Consider the following 18,493-nt stretch of genomic DNA (forward strand, 5'->3'; position numbering starts at 1 on the left):
GGACAATTATTGGTAGGTACATTTGCTTATAGTAAAACATGATCATGCTAAAACTGCAAACATCTTGTATTCTTGTGCAATATGCAGAATATACATATTAGATCCCCTGTTTATTTAAGTTAGAAAGAATTCTACTCCCTCCCTCTCAAATCTTATACAGTCGTAATTGAATTGACAATTGGCAACCCAGATGGAGATAATGCTAGGCATATTGGCTGCTTGCTTAATACTCATTACTTTATAGGCTTTAATATTTATAATCCGTCGTAAAGGCCTTTGGTTTAGAGAGGTTCATAGAATATATTAATGCAATAGCGCATGTGTTTCTTAGTTCATATCAATTCATTTTTTAGTTTAGAGCTTTCCGAAATTCACGGTCTTTCGTTCCACGGTTCTTATGAAGAAACTTTAGTAAATGAAGGGGAAATAACAAGAAACTGTTAAGGTTTCCTTAGAAAACTCTATTGTATGTAAGACAAGGCGTTATTTCTTGCTCTAGAACTACTCTGTTTTGAATAGTATTTATTTAATTTGATACCGTTAAAATCTTATTATATATGCATATAAGTTGAAGATTAAACGAAATCAAGAATAATTAGATCACAAAAGTCAAAATTCATGGAATTGCTATTCTAACGATTACATATGTGAACATTACTTTTATTATTGTTTTACTACCTTGACTTCCCATTTAAAGGGTTCTAATACTTTTTTTTGTTGATGCATTTTTGTAATAAGATTATTCAAACAGTGTTGAATAGACTTATCATAAATGGGTTGGTTAGGTAGATTTCGGGTTGAGTCATTTTTGGGCTTAGCTAATTTTTTATTCTTTTGGCTGCGAATGAGTTTCTGAGCTATTGTATACAGTCTCTCAGTCTTAACAACTAGGCCGAAACATCATTAGTACTTTTGAGCTTAGATTACTCTTAAGTGTAACCAAGTCACGCGTTCGGATAGGCCCTATAAGTATTAGTATACGCTGATGATGAATGGAAGACCAACAAACCTGTCAAATGTCAATAGAGCCGAAGCTTGTATTGATAGACCAAGTCTAGTAACTGGATTTTCGCAATTTAAATACTTCTAGACAAGGTAAGAGACAGAGACCGGAGATTCAAACTCGACAGGTCTTCTAGCATGCTGGTAGTCAGACTCATTGGTTCACACATAATAGCAAAAGCCAAATAAAAGGAATAGGAAAAGGCGCATAGCCTTGAAAATATGCAGACATAACTTATGAAGAATTCATGCATATTTCTTCTATTTCTCTCTTGTTTTTCTTTATTTCTTGGTTCAGTTTTAGCCATTACTGCCAATATTACAACTACACAACACCTTAGAGACCCAGATGAATTAGTCTCTAGGAATTCCACTTTCAAATTTGGGTTTTTCAGTCCTGTTAATTCGACCAATCGCTACGCAGGGATATGGTACAGTCAGAACAATTCTGATATACTAGAAGTCATATGGATAGCTAACAGAGATAACCCACTTAACGACTCATCTGGGGTGATCAGCATATCTGAGCATGGAGATCTTCAACTCTTGGATGGACAAAACAACACTCTTTGGTCATCATCAACCATAGCAGCTGATCATGAAGCAAATAGTACAGTTGCGGTTGCTCAGCTTCTTGATACAGGAAACCTTGTTTTACTTTCAAATGCGAGTGGGAATATCATCTGGCAGAGTTTTGATCATCCTACAGACTCGTTGTTGCCGCTTATGCGAGTAATTCTTGATGAGAATACAAACACATCGCGACAACTTACATCTTGGATGACTGCTTCAGATCCATCCACTGGGAGGTTTAGAGCTGGGATTAATTCCCGCTTTCTTTCAGAGATTTTCATCTGGGATAATGGAGATCGTCCTTATTGGAGATCCGGACCTTGGAATGGTCATGTTTTCATTGGAGTACCAACTATGTACTATTTCGCACTGATTGATGGGTTTCGTCTTGATGATGACCATGAAGGCATGTTTGGCCTATCATTTTCTTCGGCAGCTCAAAGAGTTACTGAACACTATGTTTTGACATATGATGGAATAGTAGCACAGAGAGATTGGGATGAGGATACAAGGAATTGGACAGTTATATGGCAATCTCTAGAATCTGAGTGTGATGTTTATGGAAGGTGTGGAGAATATGGGAGTTGTAACTCGAATAATTCGCCGATTTGTGACTGTTTGAGGGGGTTTGAACCGAGGAATAGCCAAGAATGGAGGGAAGGGAATTGGAGTAGTGGGTGTGTTCGTAGAACACCTTTGCAGTGCGGAGTTATTGGGTCTGGTGAAAATGGGTTTTTGAGGTTAAGGAATATGAAAGTGCCTGACAACGCTGAGACGTTGCTGTCAGTAGATGAAGAGGATTGCAGGAGTCAGTGCTTAGGAAATTGTTCATGCTTGGCTTATTCTTATTATTTAGGTATTGGGTGTATGATTTGGAGGGAAAGTATGATTGATATACAGGAATTCCCATCCGTTGGTGTCGATCTTTACATTCGTTTGGCTCAAAGTGAGTTAGGTATGAAGCCCTCTGCTAGTCTGCTGTCTTTTCCCTGTTCATTTATGCTCTCAACTTTCTGCATATCTTTTGTTATCTTGTTTATCGTCAATAATGTAGATTTTACGGCTCATTTTGCAGATGAAACTGGTAGTAGATGGAGACTTATTCTGCCAATCACACTTGTCTCAGGAGCAGCTATAGCTGCCCTAGTTGTGTTCTATCTATGGAGACGAATGAGAAGACGAAATGGTGAATTTCCCCCCACTAATCCATGATTTTTGTATGCTTTTCAATTTAGAACTTTCTGTTTTTTCTAAATTATATTTTTCTTGCTGTAGAAAGAAGTGCTATCAACAAGGAAACACAACTGCAAAGTATCAAGTTAGAGTACAATTTTGATGATGTGAATTTGCAAGATTTACCAGTGTACAAATTTGAAGAATTGGTAGTCGCGACAGATAACTTTGCCGAGAATAATAAGCTCGGGCAAGGTGGTTTTGGTCCAGTATATAAGGTAATGTACAGTTCTATATATGTTTGAAATCTCATCATTACGAAACTTATAAGTACATATATTGATTATTGAGTCCATGCGAATGTTTCTTTCCAGGGAGAATTAGAAGACGGACAAGAAATCGCTGTGAAAAGACTTTCAAGAGCATCAGGACAAGGCTTACAAGAGTTTATGAACGAAGTGGATGTCATCTCCAAACTCCAACACAGAAACCTTGTGAAACTTCTTGGCTGTTGTGTTGATGCAGAAGAAAAAATGTTGGTTTATGAATATATGCCTAATAAGAGTTTGGATGCATTTCTTTTTGGTACGTTCTATTTGTGTTAAGTCAATGCAATTTTGGCAATACATATACAAATCTTATCATAATCTGTTTACTAATTCATGTGCTGTTTCATCATATCAGATCCACAAGATCGGGAACTTCTAGACTGGAAGAAGCGCTTGAATATTATTGAAGGGATATGTCGCGGCCTTCTTTACCTGCATAGAGATTCTAGATTGAAGATTATTCATAGAGACCTCAAACCAAGTAACATTTTGTTGGATGAAGACCTCAATGCGAAGATATCAGACTTTGGCATGGCAAGGATATTTGGGGGCAAAGAAGATCAAGGCAACACCAAAAGAGTTGTTGGCACCTAGTAAGTATATCCCATGTATATAAGTGAAATCTATCTACTACCTCCGTTTCATAAAGACGTTTACGATTACTATTTGTACAAATATTAACACAAAAGTAGAAAAGTTGATTATGGATAAAGTAAGAGAAATTTGTAAAAAGGTGAGTAGGTGTAGAAAATAAATGAATAAAGTAAGACAAGGTGAGTGGGAAAATGTCATTACTATGGGGTAAGAAGGATAATGTAGTAAATTTTCATGTCCAAAAATAGAATAAAGAAAAGTGTAAAGAATATTATGAAACGGACTAAAACGGAAAGTGTAAAGATTTATTTTGAAACGGAGGTAGTACCTTTTAGTGAATTATAACATGATACTAACGTCGTGTGGATTACTTGAAATTTATGTAGCGGTTATATGTCTCCGGAGTATGCAATGGAAGGACGGTTTTCAGAAAAATCAGACGTGTATAGCTTCGGGGTCCTGCTCTTGGAGATTATTAGTGGCAGGAGGAATACTAGTTTTAATGATGACGATTCATTGAACCTCATAGGATATGTAAGCTTGCTACTCCTACAAAATGCCTTTAAATTTCTATGTTTTGAATAATCTTAGAGGGCGTTTGGTTCAGCCATTTTTGGAATTAGGTATACCAAACCCATATTTGATGTTTGGTCCAATTTTATTTGATGAACCAAACCTCTGGCTTAAGATGTGGATGTGTAGATATACCTCATTATAAACGGATGGGTTTAATATCTAACCCCATACCTGAATCCAGAGTTGAACCCCATACGGGATATGGCCTAACCCCACGGTTTTAGTAATTAGTGTACTACTATATCTGTTTTTAAAATGATCTTTGCACTTCAGTTTTAGTCTGTTTCATAATGTTATTTACATTCTGCTTTAAACTATTTTTGGACATGAAAATTTACTACATTAACTCCTACCTTACACATTTACAAATTTTCAGTTACTTTATTCCATTTTTTTTATACATTCACCCATTACATATTTAATTTCTCTTACTTTATCATTTCATTATATTCACCCACTTTTTTCACCTTTCTTTTTATCTTAATATTTCTACAAATAGTAAACGTAAAGATAATTATGAAACGGTTGTAATACGTCGTATCAAACAATTAACAATGTATGGTTAATGTTATTAGGCTTGGAAATTGCGAAATGAGGATGATATTCTTTCACTGATCGATCCAACCATCAACGATCCATGCTTCCAAGGGGAGATTTTGAAGTGCATTGAAGTGGGATTATTGTGTGTTCAAGAGTTTCCTGAAGAAAGACCGTCGATTTCAACCATTATTTCGATGCTTGATAGTGAAATTGCTGATCTTCCGCAACCAATGCAGAGTAAAATTGTTCATCCTAGGAGGTCTCCGTCTCCCCAATATTACGGCCGAGAAGTTTGCTCTGTCTACAATGAATCATTCTCTTCACAAATCAGTGGTCGATGACAATAATTTTTCGTGTAGTTTCATGTAATTATGACTTTGATTACGGTTATCTCGAGGAATTCGAATATAGTTGTACAAAAAAAATTAACATATTTTGTTTTCATACATGAGATCAAAAGCTTATTGTGCGAAATGTGAATATAATCACGAGTATGTTTTTGTTCCCTAGCCTTTGCTATGTGTACGTATTTATGTTCTTTTCGCATACCATTGAGTACAGGGCGCTCAGTCTGGAGCTGACAAGTGTCCCTGTGTTAATACTTTTTATTTTATTTTTCAAAAATAAATTCTTATTGTTGTTTACATTATTAGATACCGAAAAATATGTACTATTCTTACTATTATTTACATTATTAGATACAAAAAAAATATAAACTACTATAAAATATTAATTCTGGTGGTTCAAAATATACTTCCAAGAATAATTTATTGGAAGTAGTGAGCACCATTGATTAATAGAAGATATGAAATTTCTAAAATACTAACGTAGCGAGCACCGTTGATTAATAGAAGATATGATACTACTAAATTTCTAAAAAATGCGTAAGAATATCAACTGCTTCAAAATACTTTTCAATTCTTACTATTATGAACTGTGAACTTGGACAAGATTTTGGATTGCAATTTACCATATAATATTGTTAGCACCAGAATCTACTATAGAATAAGCAATAAAATCGTGTGCTGTGAAAGGATTTTAGCCTATTTCATATATTATAATATATTAGATAGGAAAATATCTTAGATGGCAATCTACTATAGAATATAGTTAAGAATAAACCGTGTACTAGGAATATATTTTGCCATATTTACATTTGCTTTGTATTACGGTTACTAGAATACTAGTTGGAAAAGATGTTACGTTTACTAGGGTTTGCAGCGTATCACGGTATCACCCATAAATATATAAGACATTCTATTAGCATCAGAACATATTCAAAAACCACTCAAGCAAATGGCATATACTATGATATGTGACATCACACCTGTCAAAGAAAATTGGCGAATTAAGGTTCGAATTGTTGGACTTTGGCTTGCTCCTGAATGGAACAACCCAAAAGTAACTAATTCAATTGAGATGGTTCTAATTGATGAGAAGGTAATGTCTAATTGATTACATACTGTATTATACAATTTATAATGTTTTACTAATTATTTCTTACAACATTTCGGATTGTACGCCAGGGATCCAAAATACAGGCCAGTATTAAAAAATCTCTCATTGAACGTTTTGGCCGTCTGGTGAAAGATGGTTCTTGTCGGATAATATCAAATTTTGGAGTAGTGCCGAATGGTGGTAAACATAGAGCAACTAACCATACCTATAAGCTTAGCTTTTATTTCAAGACTCAAGTGAAGGAATGCGATGATGTGGGACTCTCCCTACACGGGTTGAATTTGGTCTCATTTGATAAAATATTGAAAAGAGAAATTAGTGAGATTGATTTAGTTGGTATGACAATAGTCACTATCTATTGTTTTGTCCTATTAACCTTCTTCTATTGATTTTTAGTTTTTGGATAATGCGTTTAATATCATTACTTAATTTTATAAATAAAATCATAACAGATGTGATTGCGGAAGTGATAAAAAAGGGAAATCCTGTTGATATGTCCAAAGACACTACACCAAACTACAAATTACCCCTCGTATTACAAGACTTGGAGTAAGCATTCTTTAGTTATTTTTTACGAGTATATATATTCTATATTATTTTGATAGTATCTAAATGTTATTTACCCATAAATAACATAATTTCTTACATTATTTTAATTTGCATTATAGAAACAACATGTTGAATTGTACTTTGTGGGGAAAGTACGCTGAGAAGATGATGCAAATTACACAAGAAAACATTGAAGGACCCATTGTCATTATTTTGCAGTTTGCACAGGTCAAACTTTGACGAGGTAGTCAATTAGTACTCTTATAACTATTGTGAATTTAATGTTGCGTGTTTTGGTAAATAATTAATAAAAATTATTATTTTTAATGCACACATCATAATCTCTTATGGATGTAGATGAAGTTTCTCTATCAAACTCACTTTTTGCAACAAAGATCTTAATCGGTGACCAAATACCTGAAATTAAACAGTTCAAAAACACAGGTTAGTTGTATTATATTTTCATTTATAAGCGTATTTTTCATGAAAATATATAAAAATTGTTGTTAATGCATTTATTTTTCCGGTAGCATTGTTGATGAAGATGATTCTCATTCGCAAAGATTGACTCATTTGTCAAACACTTCTACACACTCTTTATCCGACGAGTTCTTATTAAAGTCTGAGCGGAAACAACTGGATGAACTAAGTGACACTAAAAGGGTAGGTTATAAGTATAGTTATTATACCAAACGTAATACTAAGCAGTAAATAAATACGTCTAATACAATCTATTATAAGTGAATATTTGATAAGAATCTATTTATATATATTTGCAGGAATGTTATTGTGTAGTATTTGCTACCATTGTTGGGTTTGAAACTGATACAAAATGGTATTATAACTCATGCAAACAATGTAACAAAAAGGTTGATTATGAAGGAGGTGGAAAGTATTGGTGTATCAAATGCGATAAACATGTTAAATTTGCACCACCAAGGTATAGAAGTATTATATTTTGATAATATCAAAATCATTTCATATTATTATATAGAAAATTTGGTTTCTCACACAATATTAATTTTATTGTTGAATCAGATACAAACTGACGATAACTGTTGAAGATGATAGCGGAAATTCTACCTTTGTGATGTTTGATAGAGAAGTCGTTCAAGTACTACAAATATCAGCCGAAAATTTGAGAGAAAAGATAGCTAAGGTAAATCATACACTACTAATATCATTGGCATAAACGGTTGGGAACATAATTAAATCCATAGGTACACTATCATCTTGGTATGATAACCTACCTATAATCTAGGTGCTTTCAAAAAGTGACAAAGTTTTGGTCTTTCATGTTTTGCAGGATGGTAAAAATATTTCATTTCCGGACGAACTTGATGTACTCTTAGATAGAAATTTTTTGTTTAGGTTTCATATATCAAACTACAATATTGACAAAAATTGGGATCAGTTTACCGTCCTCCGAATAAGTGATGATGAAGAATTGATAAAGTCTTTCTTGGAGGTTAATAATGATGTGGAGGTGAATACCTATCTTTTTTTTCTTTTCTTTTTTTGTCATATGATTATACACACATTTATCAATTCTTTATATCACGGTCATATTTTGTATGGCATATATTTCTTGACAGGAACGTGATATAGAGGTACAATCCACTGTGAATTCGTCAATTCCTTTGCATGAGAAAGAAAAGGTAGTATAAAATACAAATACATTGACATGTTTCTTTCTTTATTCTTTTGATATTACCTAAATGTTATTTACCCTTAAACATAAATACTAATAATATTCTTTTTACTAACCAAAACTTTATCAACAGGAATCTACTTCTATTATCTGTGATAATGAAGACACAAATGAGGGATTTGTTACTCCAATGAAAAGACCTCTTGAGGACGTATCAACTACTGGGATCGCAAAAAAATCAGATTCGGCTCAGCACTCATCCAACAAGAGGAAAACTTTTATAAAGATTGAAAAGGATGACAAGGCGAACAAAGATTAAATATCTATCTTTTTTTTTTATGTAGGTGTGAAGATACTTAAGGATGTTTTTAGTTGTTTTGAAAGATTATGATTACTATTAGTGGTTAGAGTTTAAAAATAATTTAGAATATTTAAATTCGACTCTATATTTACTATCTTTAAGTGACGAAAAGAATATTTTCATTTCGATCATCAATCTCAAAGTCTTTCTATAATAAGAATAGTTTTGTTTCGGTTTAAATTCGACTATATCTTAGTCATATGAGACACAGAATATTCTTATTCTATAGTATACAACTACATAAGTAGAAGAATAATATATTCAAAATACAGTTGAATCTTAAGATATATTGCCGCGTGGGCTAATGCTAAACGTGGAATATACTATGACTTTTATTACATAGATACCTATTATTTTAATGACACAAAGACAATTTATTATGCTAACTTGATAAATTTATTATTGACAAATCGTGCTAACTTGAGGAATTCAATTAAAATATAAAAACAATTATTATTATAATAATTGTGTTAATTTGAGATATAGTATATTACGATTGATGATATGTATTACTTTTATGAAATAAAAAGTTATATTTGTAATAAATTTACATTATTCGAAATCTAAAAATATATTAGCAATCTATTACAAATATTTTTTATGGTAACTTATAGTTCAAAATACAGAATAAGAATAACTTATATTCTTATTGACTTCTTTCACATATACCTACGTTAATCTATATGTGTAGATTTATTACTTTTATTGCAGGCACGGATATTATTGGTGAATATTCAATTCCTTATTGATATAGAATTTTTTGTTCAAAGTTTAATCTACTATATAATATAGATTTCCTAATACATATAGAATTAATATAAAATTTTCTATATTACATTAAGTCTACTATATTCCAAAGAAAGCAGGGACTAAGTCTACTATAAAATATAGGTAACTCATGATCTTTTAATTACGGCAAGAATCTTAAAATGCCATAATTAAAAGAATAAGTGGTACTCCGTAAGGAAAAATCCCAAATTGTTGATCATTATATAAGACAACTATGCATTATTATATATGTAGTCAAATTGAATAATTATGGCAAGAATCTCGATATGCTAACCCAAAGGAATATGATACCTTAATCTAATCATCTTTGTTGCAAATTATGCTATTACAATGGCTACATCTAACGAAATTTGTGAGTAATTAATTGTATGCTACCTTAATCTTTTACTCTTTGTTGCAAATTATGATATTACAATGGCTTATTATCTGCGTTATTATTAATTAGTATAACATGTTGATAATAGATACATCAATGGAGTCAAATTGTACCTCGGCGAGGCTCAATAGGAAAGCAATTCTCGCAAATAAACGCCGAAGATCAGATAACAACGAAAATCATAGTAATATCTAAACTGAATATCATACTCGTGATGTATTGTGGAAGAAACTACTTTTCTTTAATAGAGAAATATATCATTGCTAGATTTGATCAAACATATTAAAAATTATGCAGGTGGTGTAAAGCAAACAAAAGGTACTGGAAAAAGAAGAGATGTTGAAAGTCTGGTACGTGGTCAGAGGATCCCTATGTCCGACATTTCGAATGGTTCAGGTCTATCCTATTTAACTTTATATTTTACTTATTTCACTAATTAACTTATACAAATTGAATACGCATAGATCATGATAATTTGACTACTATAAGCTAACCATGTTTAAATTTTGGAATCTCATGAAGCAAACCACCCTCCCAAGAAACATGGTTTGATTGAAAAAGATAGTATTGTCAATTCTTCTACAAGCAACATCCCAAACATGGAAATTTATACAGCATCTGGTATGTAAATTATTACACATATGAAGCTTAGTATAGTTACACTCACAATGATATCAGTAGGCTACTACACAAATGCTACTTATCTCATCAACAAGCATCTGATTCTTCATTTGTATGTATAGGCATAGATGCTTCTGCTTCAACATTGTCACAAGATACTCATATGGATAATGAAGGTCATGAACCGCACGGTATATTACATTATCGTTTTATTTTGTATCATGCCTTATATGATTTATTGGAGATGATATCTGAATGGTTCTAGCTATGTGTATAGGTGAGTACAATTATTCATCGACTTCATTTCAAGGTACTCACAAATTATAATTATTGTTGCTTATCAAAAAGTCTATGATGCAGCTCTAACCATCCTGATATTATGTTTACGTAGGGTATTGGGACGTTGGAGATCCAATATACATTTGTAAATTCTGTGGTGCAATATATGGTATGAGGAAAGATTAGAGAAAAAGAGAAATTCAAAAAATCCTAAATTCTCATTGTGTTGCATGCAAGGAAAAGTCGAACTTCCTTTGTTAAAAGAACCACCATCACCACTCAATGAATTTTTGAAAAATGATGATGCACAGAGTATAATTGTTCAAGAAAATATAAGGTGTTTAAATGGTATGCTTTCATTTACCTCAATGGGGGGAAAGATTGACTCAACAGTCAACCATGGGCGAGGGCCTTATGTCTTTAAGTTAGCAGGCCAAAACTACCACCAAATAGGAAGTTTGTTGCCAACTTCTGGATCATCTCCAAAATTCGCTCAACTGTACATATACGATACAGAAAATGAGGTTTCAAACAGAAAACGTGCTTGGAGGTTTGTAGCTAATTTATTTTATGCACTATCATAGTGTATATATATATATATATATATATATATATATATATATATATATATATATATATATATATATATATATATATATATATATAATAATAATTTCTAACAATCTGTGTGTTCTCTTTGCATGGCCAATCAAGAAATTCTGACGGCATTGATGATGCAATTATTAATGATCTCACTGCAATGCTCGACCAACACAACCCTATTGCTAAAGGTTTTAGAATGGCAAGGGATCGTTTTAGTCATAATGATTCTCAAAATGTCAAACTTAAACTCATTGGAAGAAAGGAAACTGATGGGAGGACATATAACCTCCCAAGTGCATCTGAAGTAGCAGCACTTATTGTAGGTGATATTGGAAGCACATCAGATAGGGATATTATTGTTGAAAAGCAACCAGGTTTACTACAACGTATTAACGAGCTTCATCCTTCTTACCTGGCAATGCAATACCCGTTACTATTTCCATACGGTGAGGATGGTTATAGGGTTGATATTCCATTTAGAGGCACTGACGGGACGAGGAAGAGAAAAAAATTGAGTATGAGAGAGTTTTTTGCATACAGGATTCAAGATAGAGTCAATGAAGCTGCAACATTGTTGTTGTCAAGAAAATTATTTCAACAATTTCTGGTAGATGCTTATACAATGATTGAGGCTGAAAGACTAAATTTTGTACGAACACATCAGAAGCAACTAAGAGCGGAATTGTATAAGAATCTTACAGATGTTGTGTTAAGAGGAGACACTGATCCTGCATCGACCGGAAAACGGATAATTTTACCTTCATCATTTACAGGTGGTGCGAGATATATGATGCAAAATTATCAAGATGCCATGGCTCTTTGTAAGTGGTATGGATATCCAGATTTATTTATCACATACACTTGCAATCCAAAGTGGCCCGAAATAACCCGATTTGTTCAAAAAAGAGGGCTCAGATCAGAGGATAGACCGGACATTCTTTGTAGGGTTTTTAAAATGAAACTTGATAGGCTAATCAAGGATCTCAAGACTGGACAAATTTTCCCCTTCAAAGTTAAAGCTTGTAAGTTTCTTAACAAATCTATAACTAAAACACAGGGCGCATAGTCAAAATACAATATACTGTTCTATATAATAATAAGATATTATAGTTCAAAATACGGAATAAGAATAACTTACATTCTTATTGACTTCTTTAATATATACCTACATTAATCTATATGTGTAGATTACCTTATTACTTTTATTGAAAGCACGGGTATTATTGGTGAACATACAATTCTCAATTGATATAGAATTTTTTGTACAAGTTTAGTCTACTATATAATATAGTTTTCCTAATATATAGAATTAATATAGAATTTTCTATATTGCGTTAAGTCTACTATATTCCAAAGCAAGCACGGACTAAGTCTACTACAGCAAGTTCTGATTGAAAGTTGGTATGTCCAACATTTAGACCCTGAGTCTGTTATTTTTTTAATTTATTTATAACAGCAAAACAGTGACTATGAATTAGTACTCTGTATATTTCCTTATAGCAATCCATTTATGACCAAGTTGGAATTTAAGTCAGACTACTATGACCATTTGATTGAGACATGCTAGCTTATACAAATGAAAAAAAGATATTTGAACAAGTGCGTGGATTTAAGTAGACTAATATTATTAATTTCTAATACACTTGAAAAATAATATATAGATAGATAAAAAAAATAGCCAGTGTTATAAATGTCAAACGTATGTTAATATACTCATTACATTGTCTAACACTATTGATTTCAGTGGTCTATACAGTGGAGTTTCAAAAGCGTGGATTGCCTCATGCCCATATCCTTCTATTTTTGCACCCAGAAGACAAGATTACTAATGCTCAAGACATTGATAAAGTTATATGTGCTGAGATTCCAGATCCGGATACAGATCCCGAATTGTATAAATTGGTGGGAGATAGCATGATGCATGGTCCTTGCGGTGCAATGAATACAAGTTCTCCATGCATGAAACAAGGAAAGTGCTCAAAACATTTCCCTAAGGATTTCCAGAAAGAGACAAGTGTGGATGAAGATGGATTTCCACATTATAGAAGACGAGATAATGGTAGATTTGTTGAAAAAAACGGAGTGAAACTAGACAACAGGTTTGTTGTTCCATATAACAAAACACTTCTCCTTAAGTATGGTGCTCATATTAATGTTGAATGGTGTAATCAACATAAGTCGATCAAATACTTATTTAAATATATAAATAAGGGAAATGATCGAATCACTGCTGCCATTTCTCAAGGAACTGAAGATAGTTGTGATAATGTTGATGAAATTAAAGCATACTATGACTGCAGGTATATTTAATCATGTACTTATCTAAAAGTTTGGAGGACAATAAATTGAGCTAACTTTTCATCAGGTTGAGAATGTCTAAATTTAAATATATTGTATGTAGGTATATTTAATTTCACCATGCGAAGCAGTATGGAGGATTTTTGGATTTGACATGCATTATAGAACTCCTGCTGTAGAAAGGCTAAGTTTTCATCTACCTAATGAGAAGAGTGTTGTATTCAAAGACAATGATCCACTAGATTCAGTCATTAATAGGCCTTCTATTGAAAAATCTCAGTTCTTAGCCTGGATGGAGTGTAACAAGACATCTGAAAAGGCTAGAAAACTCACTTATGTGGAGTTTCCAACACAGTTTTCATGGAAGCCAGAGAAAGGTATATGGCAAGAAAGAGTATTGGATCGGTTTTCTATTGGAAGGATCTACCACGTCCCCCCAGGTAATGGTGAAAAGTACTACTTAAGAATCCTACTTAATTATGTTAACGGTCCAACATGTTATGAAGATATTAGAACATTCAATGGTGTTTTGTACGCTTCTTTTAAAGAAGCTTGCTATGCAAGAGGATTGTTAGATGATGATAAAGAATACATTGATGGAATCACAGAAGCAAGTTTATGGGGAACTCCGCGCTACTTAAGAAACCTTTTTGCAATATTATTGTTGTTCGAAAGCCTCTCAAGACCAGAATTTGTATGGAATGCGACGTGGCATATATTAGCAGAGGGTATTCTTGAAGAACAGAGACGTGAACTTGGGAAAGATGGTAATCGTCTATTTTTTTTTTATCAAATTATATTAAACATTACAAGGACGTTTTATGTATTTCATTTTAATGTTTAACAAATATTTACTATATAAGACATCTAATGATTGTTACTTTTCTGGGTTTTTACAGACTTAGAATTATCCGAAGACCAAATTCAAAATCTCACTTTGTCTTACATTGAAAAACTCTTGCAAAGTAATGGCAGTACACTTCGAAAATTTCCCATGATACCTTATCCAGATGAGATGCTCATATCAGAAGGGAGGAACAAGTTAATCCAAGATGAATTGCAGTATGATAGACCATCCTTACTTGTAGAGCATGATAGACTATTTTCGAGTCTTACTGATGAACAAAGAAAGATTTACAATAAAGTTATGGATGCTGTTTCAAGAGGTGAAGGCGGTGTTTTCTTCATTTATGGATATGGTGGGACAGGGAAAACTTTCATTTAGAGAACTCTATGTGCAGCTATACGGTCAAAAGGAGATATCGTGCTTCCCGTTGCTTCAAGTGGAATAGCATCACTTTTACTTCCTAAGGGAAGAACTGCGCATTCAAGGTTTAAAATTCCTCTGAATGTAAATGAAAACTCGACTTGTAACATTAAACCAGGAAGTGATTTGGCCAACCTTTTAATAAAAACAAAGCTTATTATCTGGGATGAAGCACCCATGATGAATAAATTCTGCTTTGAAGCATTGGACAAAAGCTTAAGGGATATTCTAAGGCCAACAGAGCAACCATTTGGGGGCAAAGTAGTTGTCTTTGGAGGAGACTTTCGACAAATTCTACCTGTGATCCCAAGGGGAAGTAGGCAGGACATTGTTTTTGCCACGATTAACTCATCTTACTTGTGGAATTATTGTGAAGTCCTTACCCTGACAAGAAACATGAGGCTTACAGTAGGTTGTCCAGATTCGATTAGTCATGAAATCAGGGAATTCTCAGAGTGGATACTAAAGATCGGTGATGGTAAGGTAAAAGAATCGAATGATGGTACAGAAGCTATAGTAATCCCTGATGAAAACCTTATAAAGGAAGAGAGAAATCCGGTTGAAGCTATCATAGAAAGTACTTATCCTTCCATTTTACAGAATTTGTGGGATCCAACCTACTTTCAAGAAAGAGAAATTCTAGCCCCAACTCATAATGACGTACATATTATCAACGACTACTTGCTATCCTTAATACCAGGTGAAGAGAGAATTTATTTAAGTTCAGACAGCATATCTAAGGAAGATGGGAACATGGTAATTGAAGATTTTTATCCACTTGAGTTCCTAAACACCCTTACGTTCTCAGGCGTACCAAATCACGTACTTAAGTTGAAGGTTGGGGCCCCTGTGATGCTTCTCAGAAATATAGATCAGTCGTCAAGCTTATGCAATGGTACAGGATTAATTATAACTCAGCTTGGAAACCATGTTGTTGAAGCTAAAATCATTTCAGGTAGCAATATAGGGCATAAGGTGTTCATTCCTCGAATGACCTTAAGCCCATCAGATACTACTATTCTTCCAATCAAGCTTCAACGAAGGCAGTTTCCATTGGTGGTTTGTTTTGCTATGACGATAAACAAAAGCCAAGGACAATCACTCTCGCATGTTGGTTTATATCTTCCTAGACCAGTATTTAGTCATGGTCAACTTTATGTTGCATTATCCCGAGTAACGACCAAGAAAGGACTGAGAATTTTAATCTGTGACAAGGAAGATAAGCTTAATAATACTACGAGCAATGTAGTATACAAAGAAGTCTTTCAGAACTTGTCAATATGAGGAGGTATTCTTTTAGCCTATTCAGTTATGTTGTTAACCTCTTTGTTATTTTATTAAAAAAAAAAATCCAAGTGTTTTTGACTTTATTTTTATGTCTCACTTTCTTTTATGCAGGCTCCAAAGTTTCACTTATCAGCAAGAACCGGTCCAGTTACCGCTAAGTATCAAATCGTTTGTCTATTGTGATGCGTTTGGTGCAAAATAAGTAGGACGAACTTGACTATTTACATGCTTTTTAGTCTTCTACCCCAAAATACAATGTTATTTTTCTTTTACCAACAACTATTTACATTTTTTTAGTCTATTATTTATGTCACCAAAAACAAGATGGCCTGAACCATATACACTATAAAACATTCGCTAAACATTCAATTAATTGCAATAGAAAGAGAGTCTGTTGTACTAATATACCTGGAATATTTCCAACTTAGCTATTTATTTGTAGATTCTGGACTTATAACCTCTGCTCCGTGTACCTCTTTCGTGGTCAGAAGAGGTCTGATCAGATTATATTGCTATTATCGGATCTGACGCAATTGCAGTAAGGCCCTTGGCTCTTCTCAACTCCTCAATCACTAATCCGGTGACTAATTCTGCAATCAAGATAATTTAATGGAAAATCATATACTCCATTTTAGCATTAATTTATCCAAAAATTTTCAAACCCAAATTTTACATCTTATGACTGGGCTGACTTAATCACACATTCAAAATAAACACCCCCTTAAAACAGGAAAAAAAAAAAAAAGTTAAGTGCATTTTTCACTAATAATGAAAACCAAAAAAATCTTAGATCCAGAAAATAGAATAGGATTGAAATAAAACAAACAATCAAGAGTTCAATCACAGGTTTTGAACAATCAAGATGACTTTAAGTCGGGTACTATACTAGATCTAATAAGGAATAAGAAGATAAACTCATAAATATTACAAGCTCATAATATAATGGATAAGAGATTAAGATGTATACCTAATTAACAAAGAGCCAAAGATTGTTGCAGATGCATGTTCAGGATTTTATCAAAGAAGATGAACCACAATATAGTTCGTGAAAAACGATGAAGTTCAATCGCCCAAAAAAAAAAAGAAAAACCCGATGAAGTGAAGCTTACAGGGGAAGCTTAATCAAAATTGATTAGATTATTTCTTTGTAGTGGGATCACACGTCATTTCTACTACTTGCAAAGTTAGAGTATTTCTTTTTCTTTTTCATTTCTTTTTCTTTTTCCTTTTCTAACTATCTTTGACTTTTCTTCTTTTTTTTTTTTTTCCTTTTCTATTTCTTTTTCTTTTTAGTTTGTGGTAGATTATCAATTTATAATATGTTATTATCATTAAGCAACTATAGTACAAAATAAACATTTAGATGAATATTATAGAATTACAAATTTTGGAGATGGTTATTTATATTATTTAGCCTGACTATATAGCTATATGATGATTGTAGGATATGTGAACATTATATATATTATAAATTATGCACGGTTATTGTACTTCGATGAAGTATGTGTCAATCAGTCGTACGAAAATGATACAATAATGTTGATGATTAGTGTATTAGAACTAATAAATGAATCCCCAAACGATCACCAAATACATAATGTGTCAGATTTATATAAAAATTATTATTCAGATTTGTAAACCGTGCATCGCACGGGTACTATACTAGTTACTATATACTAAAAGAGACACCAGGAATGACACGTGTCATTTCCTGATGTGATTTTTTCCCGCCAAAATATTTTGTTTTAATTTTTACTTTAAAATAAATAAATTATATTACGTTTTTTTAGGAAACTAAGATAAAAATATATTTTAATTACCATAGATGTGTATTGCATAATATATTATTGTAGGAAAGCTAAATCAATATTATTTTTTCCTTTATGATATAATTTTATTTATGTATTATTATAACTTTTTAATCTGATAAGAATTATAAAAAATATTGATAAATGAACTTCTAATGTTAGTCTACTATTAATAATAACTGGTAAGTAAGAATGTTAATTAAAATAATAATATATGTTAAGTAGACTAACATATAAGTTTATTTATCAAAATTTTACTCAATTCAAAATATGTTGTATTTGACTAACTCGGTTATGCTCGGGTCTTTTCGAAAATTAGTCTTGAGTCATTCGTGTTTGGTTAACGTTGTTAGATCATT

At 32.7% G+C, this 18,493-nt stretch overlaps 2 protein-coding genes and 1 pseudogene across 2 annotated transcripts; all 3 read left to right on the forward strand.

Moving 5' to 3' along the window:
* Positions 1-1,001: 1,001 nt before the first annotated feature.
* LOC110801811 (G-type lectin S-receptor-like serine/threonine-protein kinase At1g11300) lies at positions 1,002-5,431 on the forward strand. Its single transcript, XM_022007224.2, has 7 exons — positions 1,002-2,530; positions 2,651-2,761; positions 2,851-3,026; positions 3,123-3,333; positions 3,433-3,670; positions 4,058-4,205; positions 4,823-5,431. Exons 1-7 carry the CDS (start codon positions 1,240-1,242, stop codon positions 5,126-5,128), a joined length of 2,481 nt encoding a protein of 826 aa, XP_021862916.1. The 5' UTR covers positions 1,002-1,239; the 3' UTR covers positions 5,129-5,431.
* Positions 5,432-6,083: 652 nt separating this feature from the next.
* LOC110780760 (uncharacterized) lies at positions 6,084-8,764 on the forward strand. Its single transcript, XM_056832279.1, has 9 exons — positions 6,084-6,227; positions 6,314-6,581; positions 6,698-6,794; positions 7,325-7,457; positions 7,574-7,734; positions 7,833-7,953; positions 8,101-8,280; positions 8,390-8,452; positions 8,579-8,764. The coding sequence occupies exons 1-9, from the start codon at positions 6,084-6,086 to the stop codon at positions 8,762-8,764; spliced, it is 1,353 nt and encodes a 450-aa protein (XP_056688257.1).
* A 1,161-nt stretch (positions 8,765-9,925) lies between these two features.
* On the forward strand, positions 9,926-16,323 carry LOC110780945 (uncharacterized; annotated as a pseudogene).
* Positions 16,324-18,493: the final 2,170 nt, after the last annotated feature.

This window comes from Spinacia oleracea, chromosome 6, assembly GCF_020520425.1.
Source record: "Spinacia oleracea cultivar Varoflay chromosome 6, BTI_SOV_V1, whole genome shotgun sequence".
Taxonomy (NCBI): domain Eukaryota; kingdom Viridiplantae; phylum Streptophyta; class Magnoliopsida; order Caryophyllales; family Amaranthaceae; genus Spinacia; species Spinacia oleracea.

What these genes read in the sequence shown, in the direction of transcription:
- LOC110801811 (XM_022007224.2), top strand. Translation starts at nt 1,240, where the DNA reads ATGAAGAATTCATGCATATTTCTTCTATTTCTCTCTTGTTTTTCTTTA. An exon ending in GTTTTGGTCCAGTATATAAG is followed by an intron (nt 3,027 to 3,122) that starts GTAATGTACAGT and finishes GTTTCTTTCCAG; the next exon opens with GGAGAATTAGAAGACGGACA. An exon ending in AAAAGAGTTGTTGGCACCTA is followed by an intron (nt 3,671 to 4,057) that starts GTAAGTATATCC and finishes AAATTTATGTAG; the next exon opens with CGGTTATATGTCTCCGGAGT.
- LOC110780760 (XM_056832279.1), top strand. Translation starts at nt 6,084, where the DNA reads ATGGCATATACTATGATATGTGACATCACACCTGTCAAAGAAAATTGG. An exon ending in TAGTGAGATTGATTTAGTTG is followed by an intron (nt 6,582 to 6,697) that starts GTATGACAATAG and finishes AAATCATAACAG; the next exon opens with ATGTGATTGCGGAAGTGATA. An exon ending in CTTTGCATGAGAAAGAAAAG is followed by an intron (nt 8,453 to 8,578) that starts GTAGTATAAAAT and finishes CTTTATCAACAG; the next exon opens with GAATCTACTTCTATTATCTG.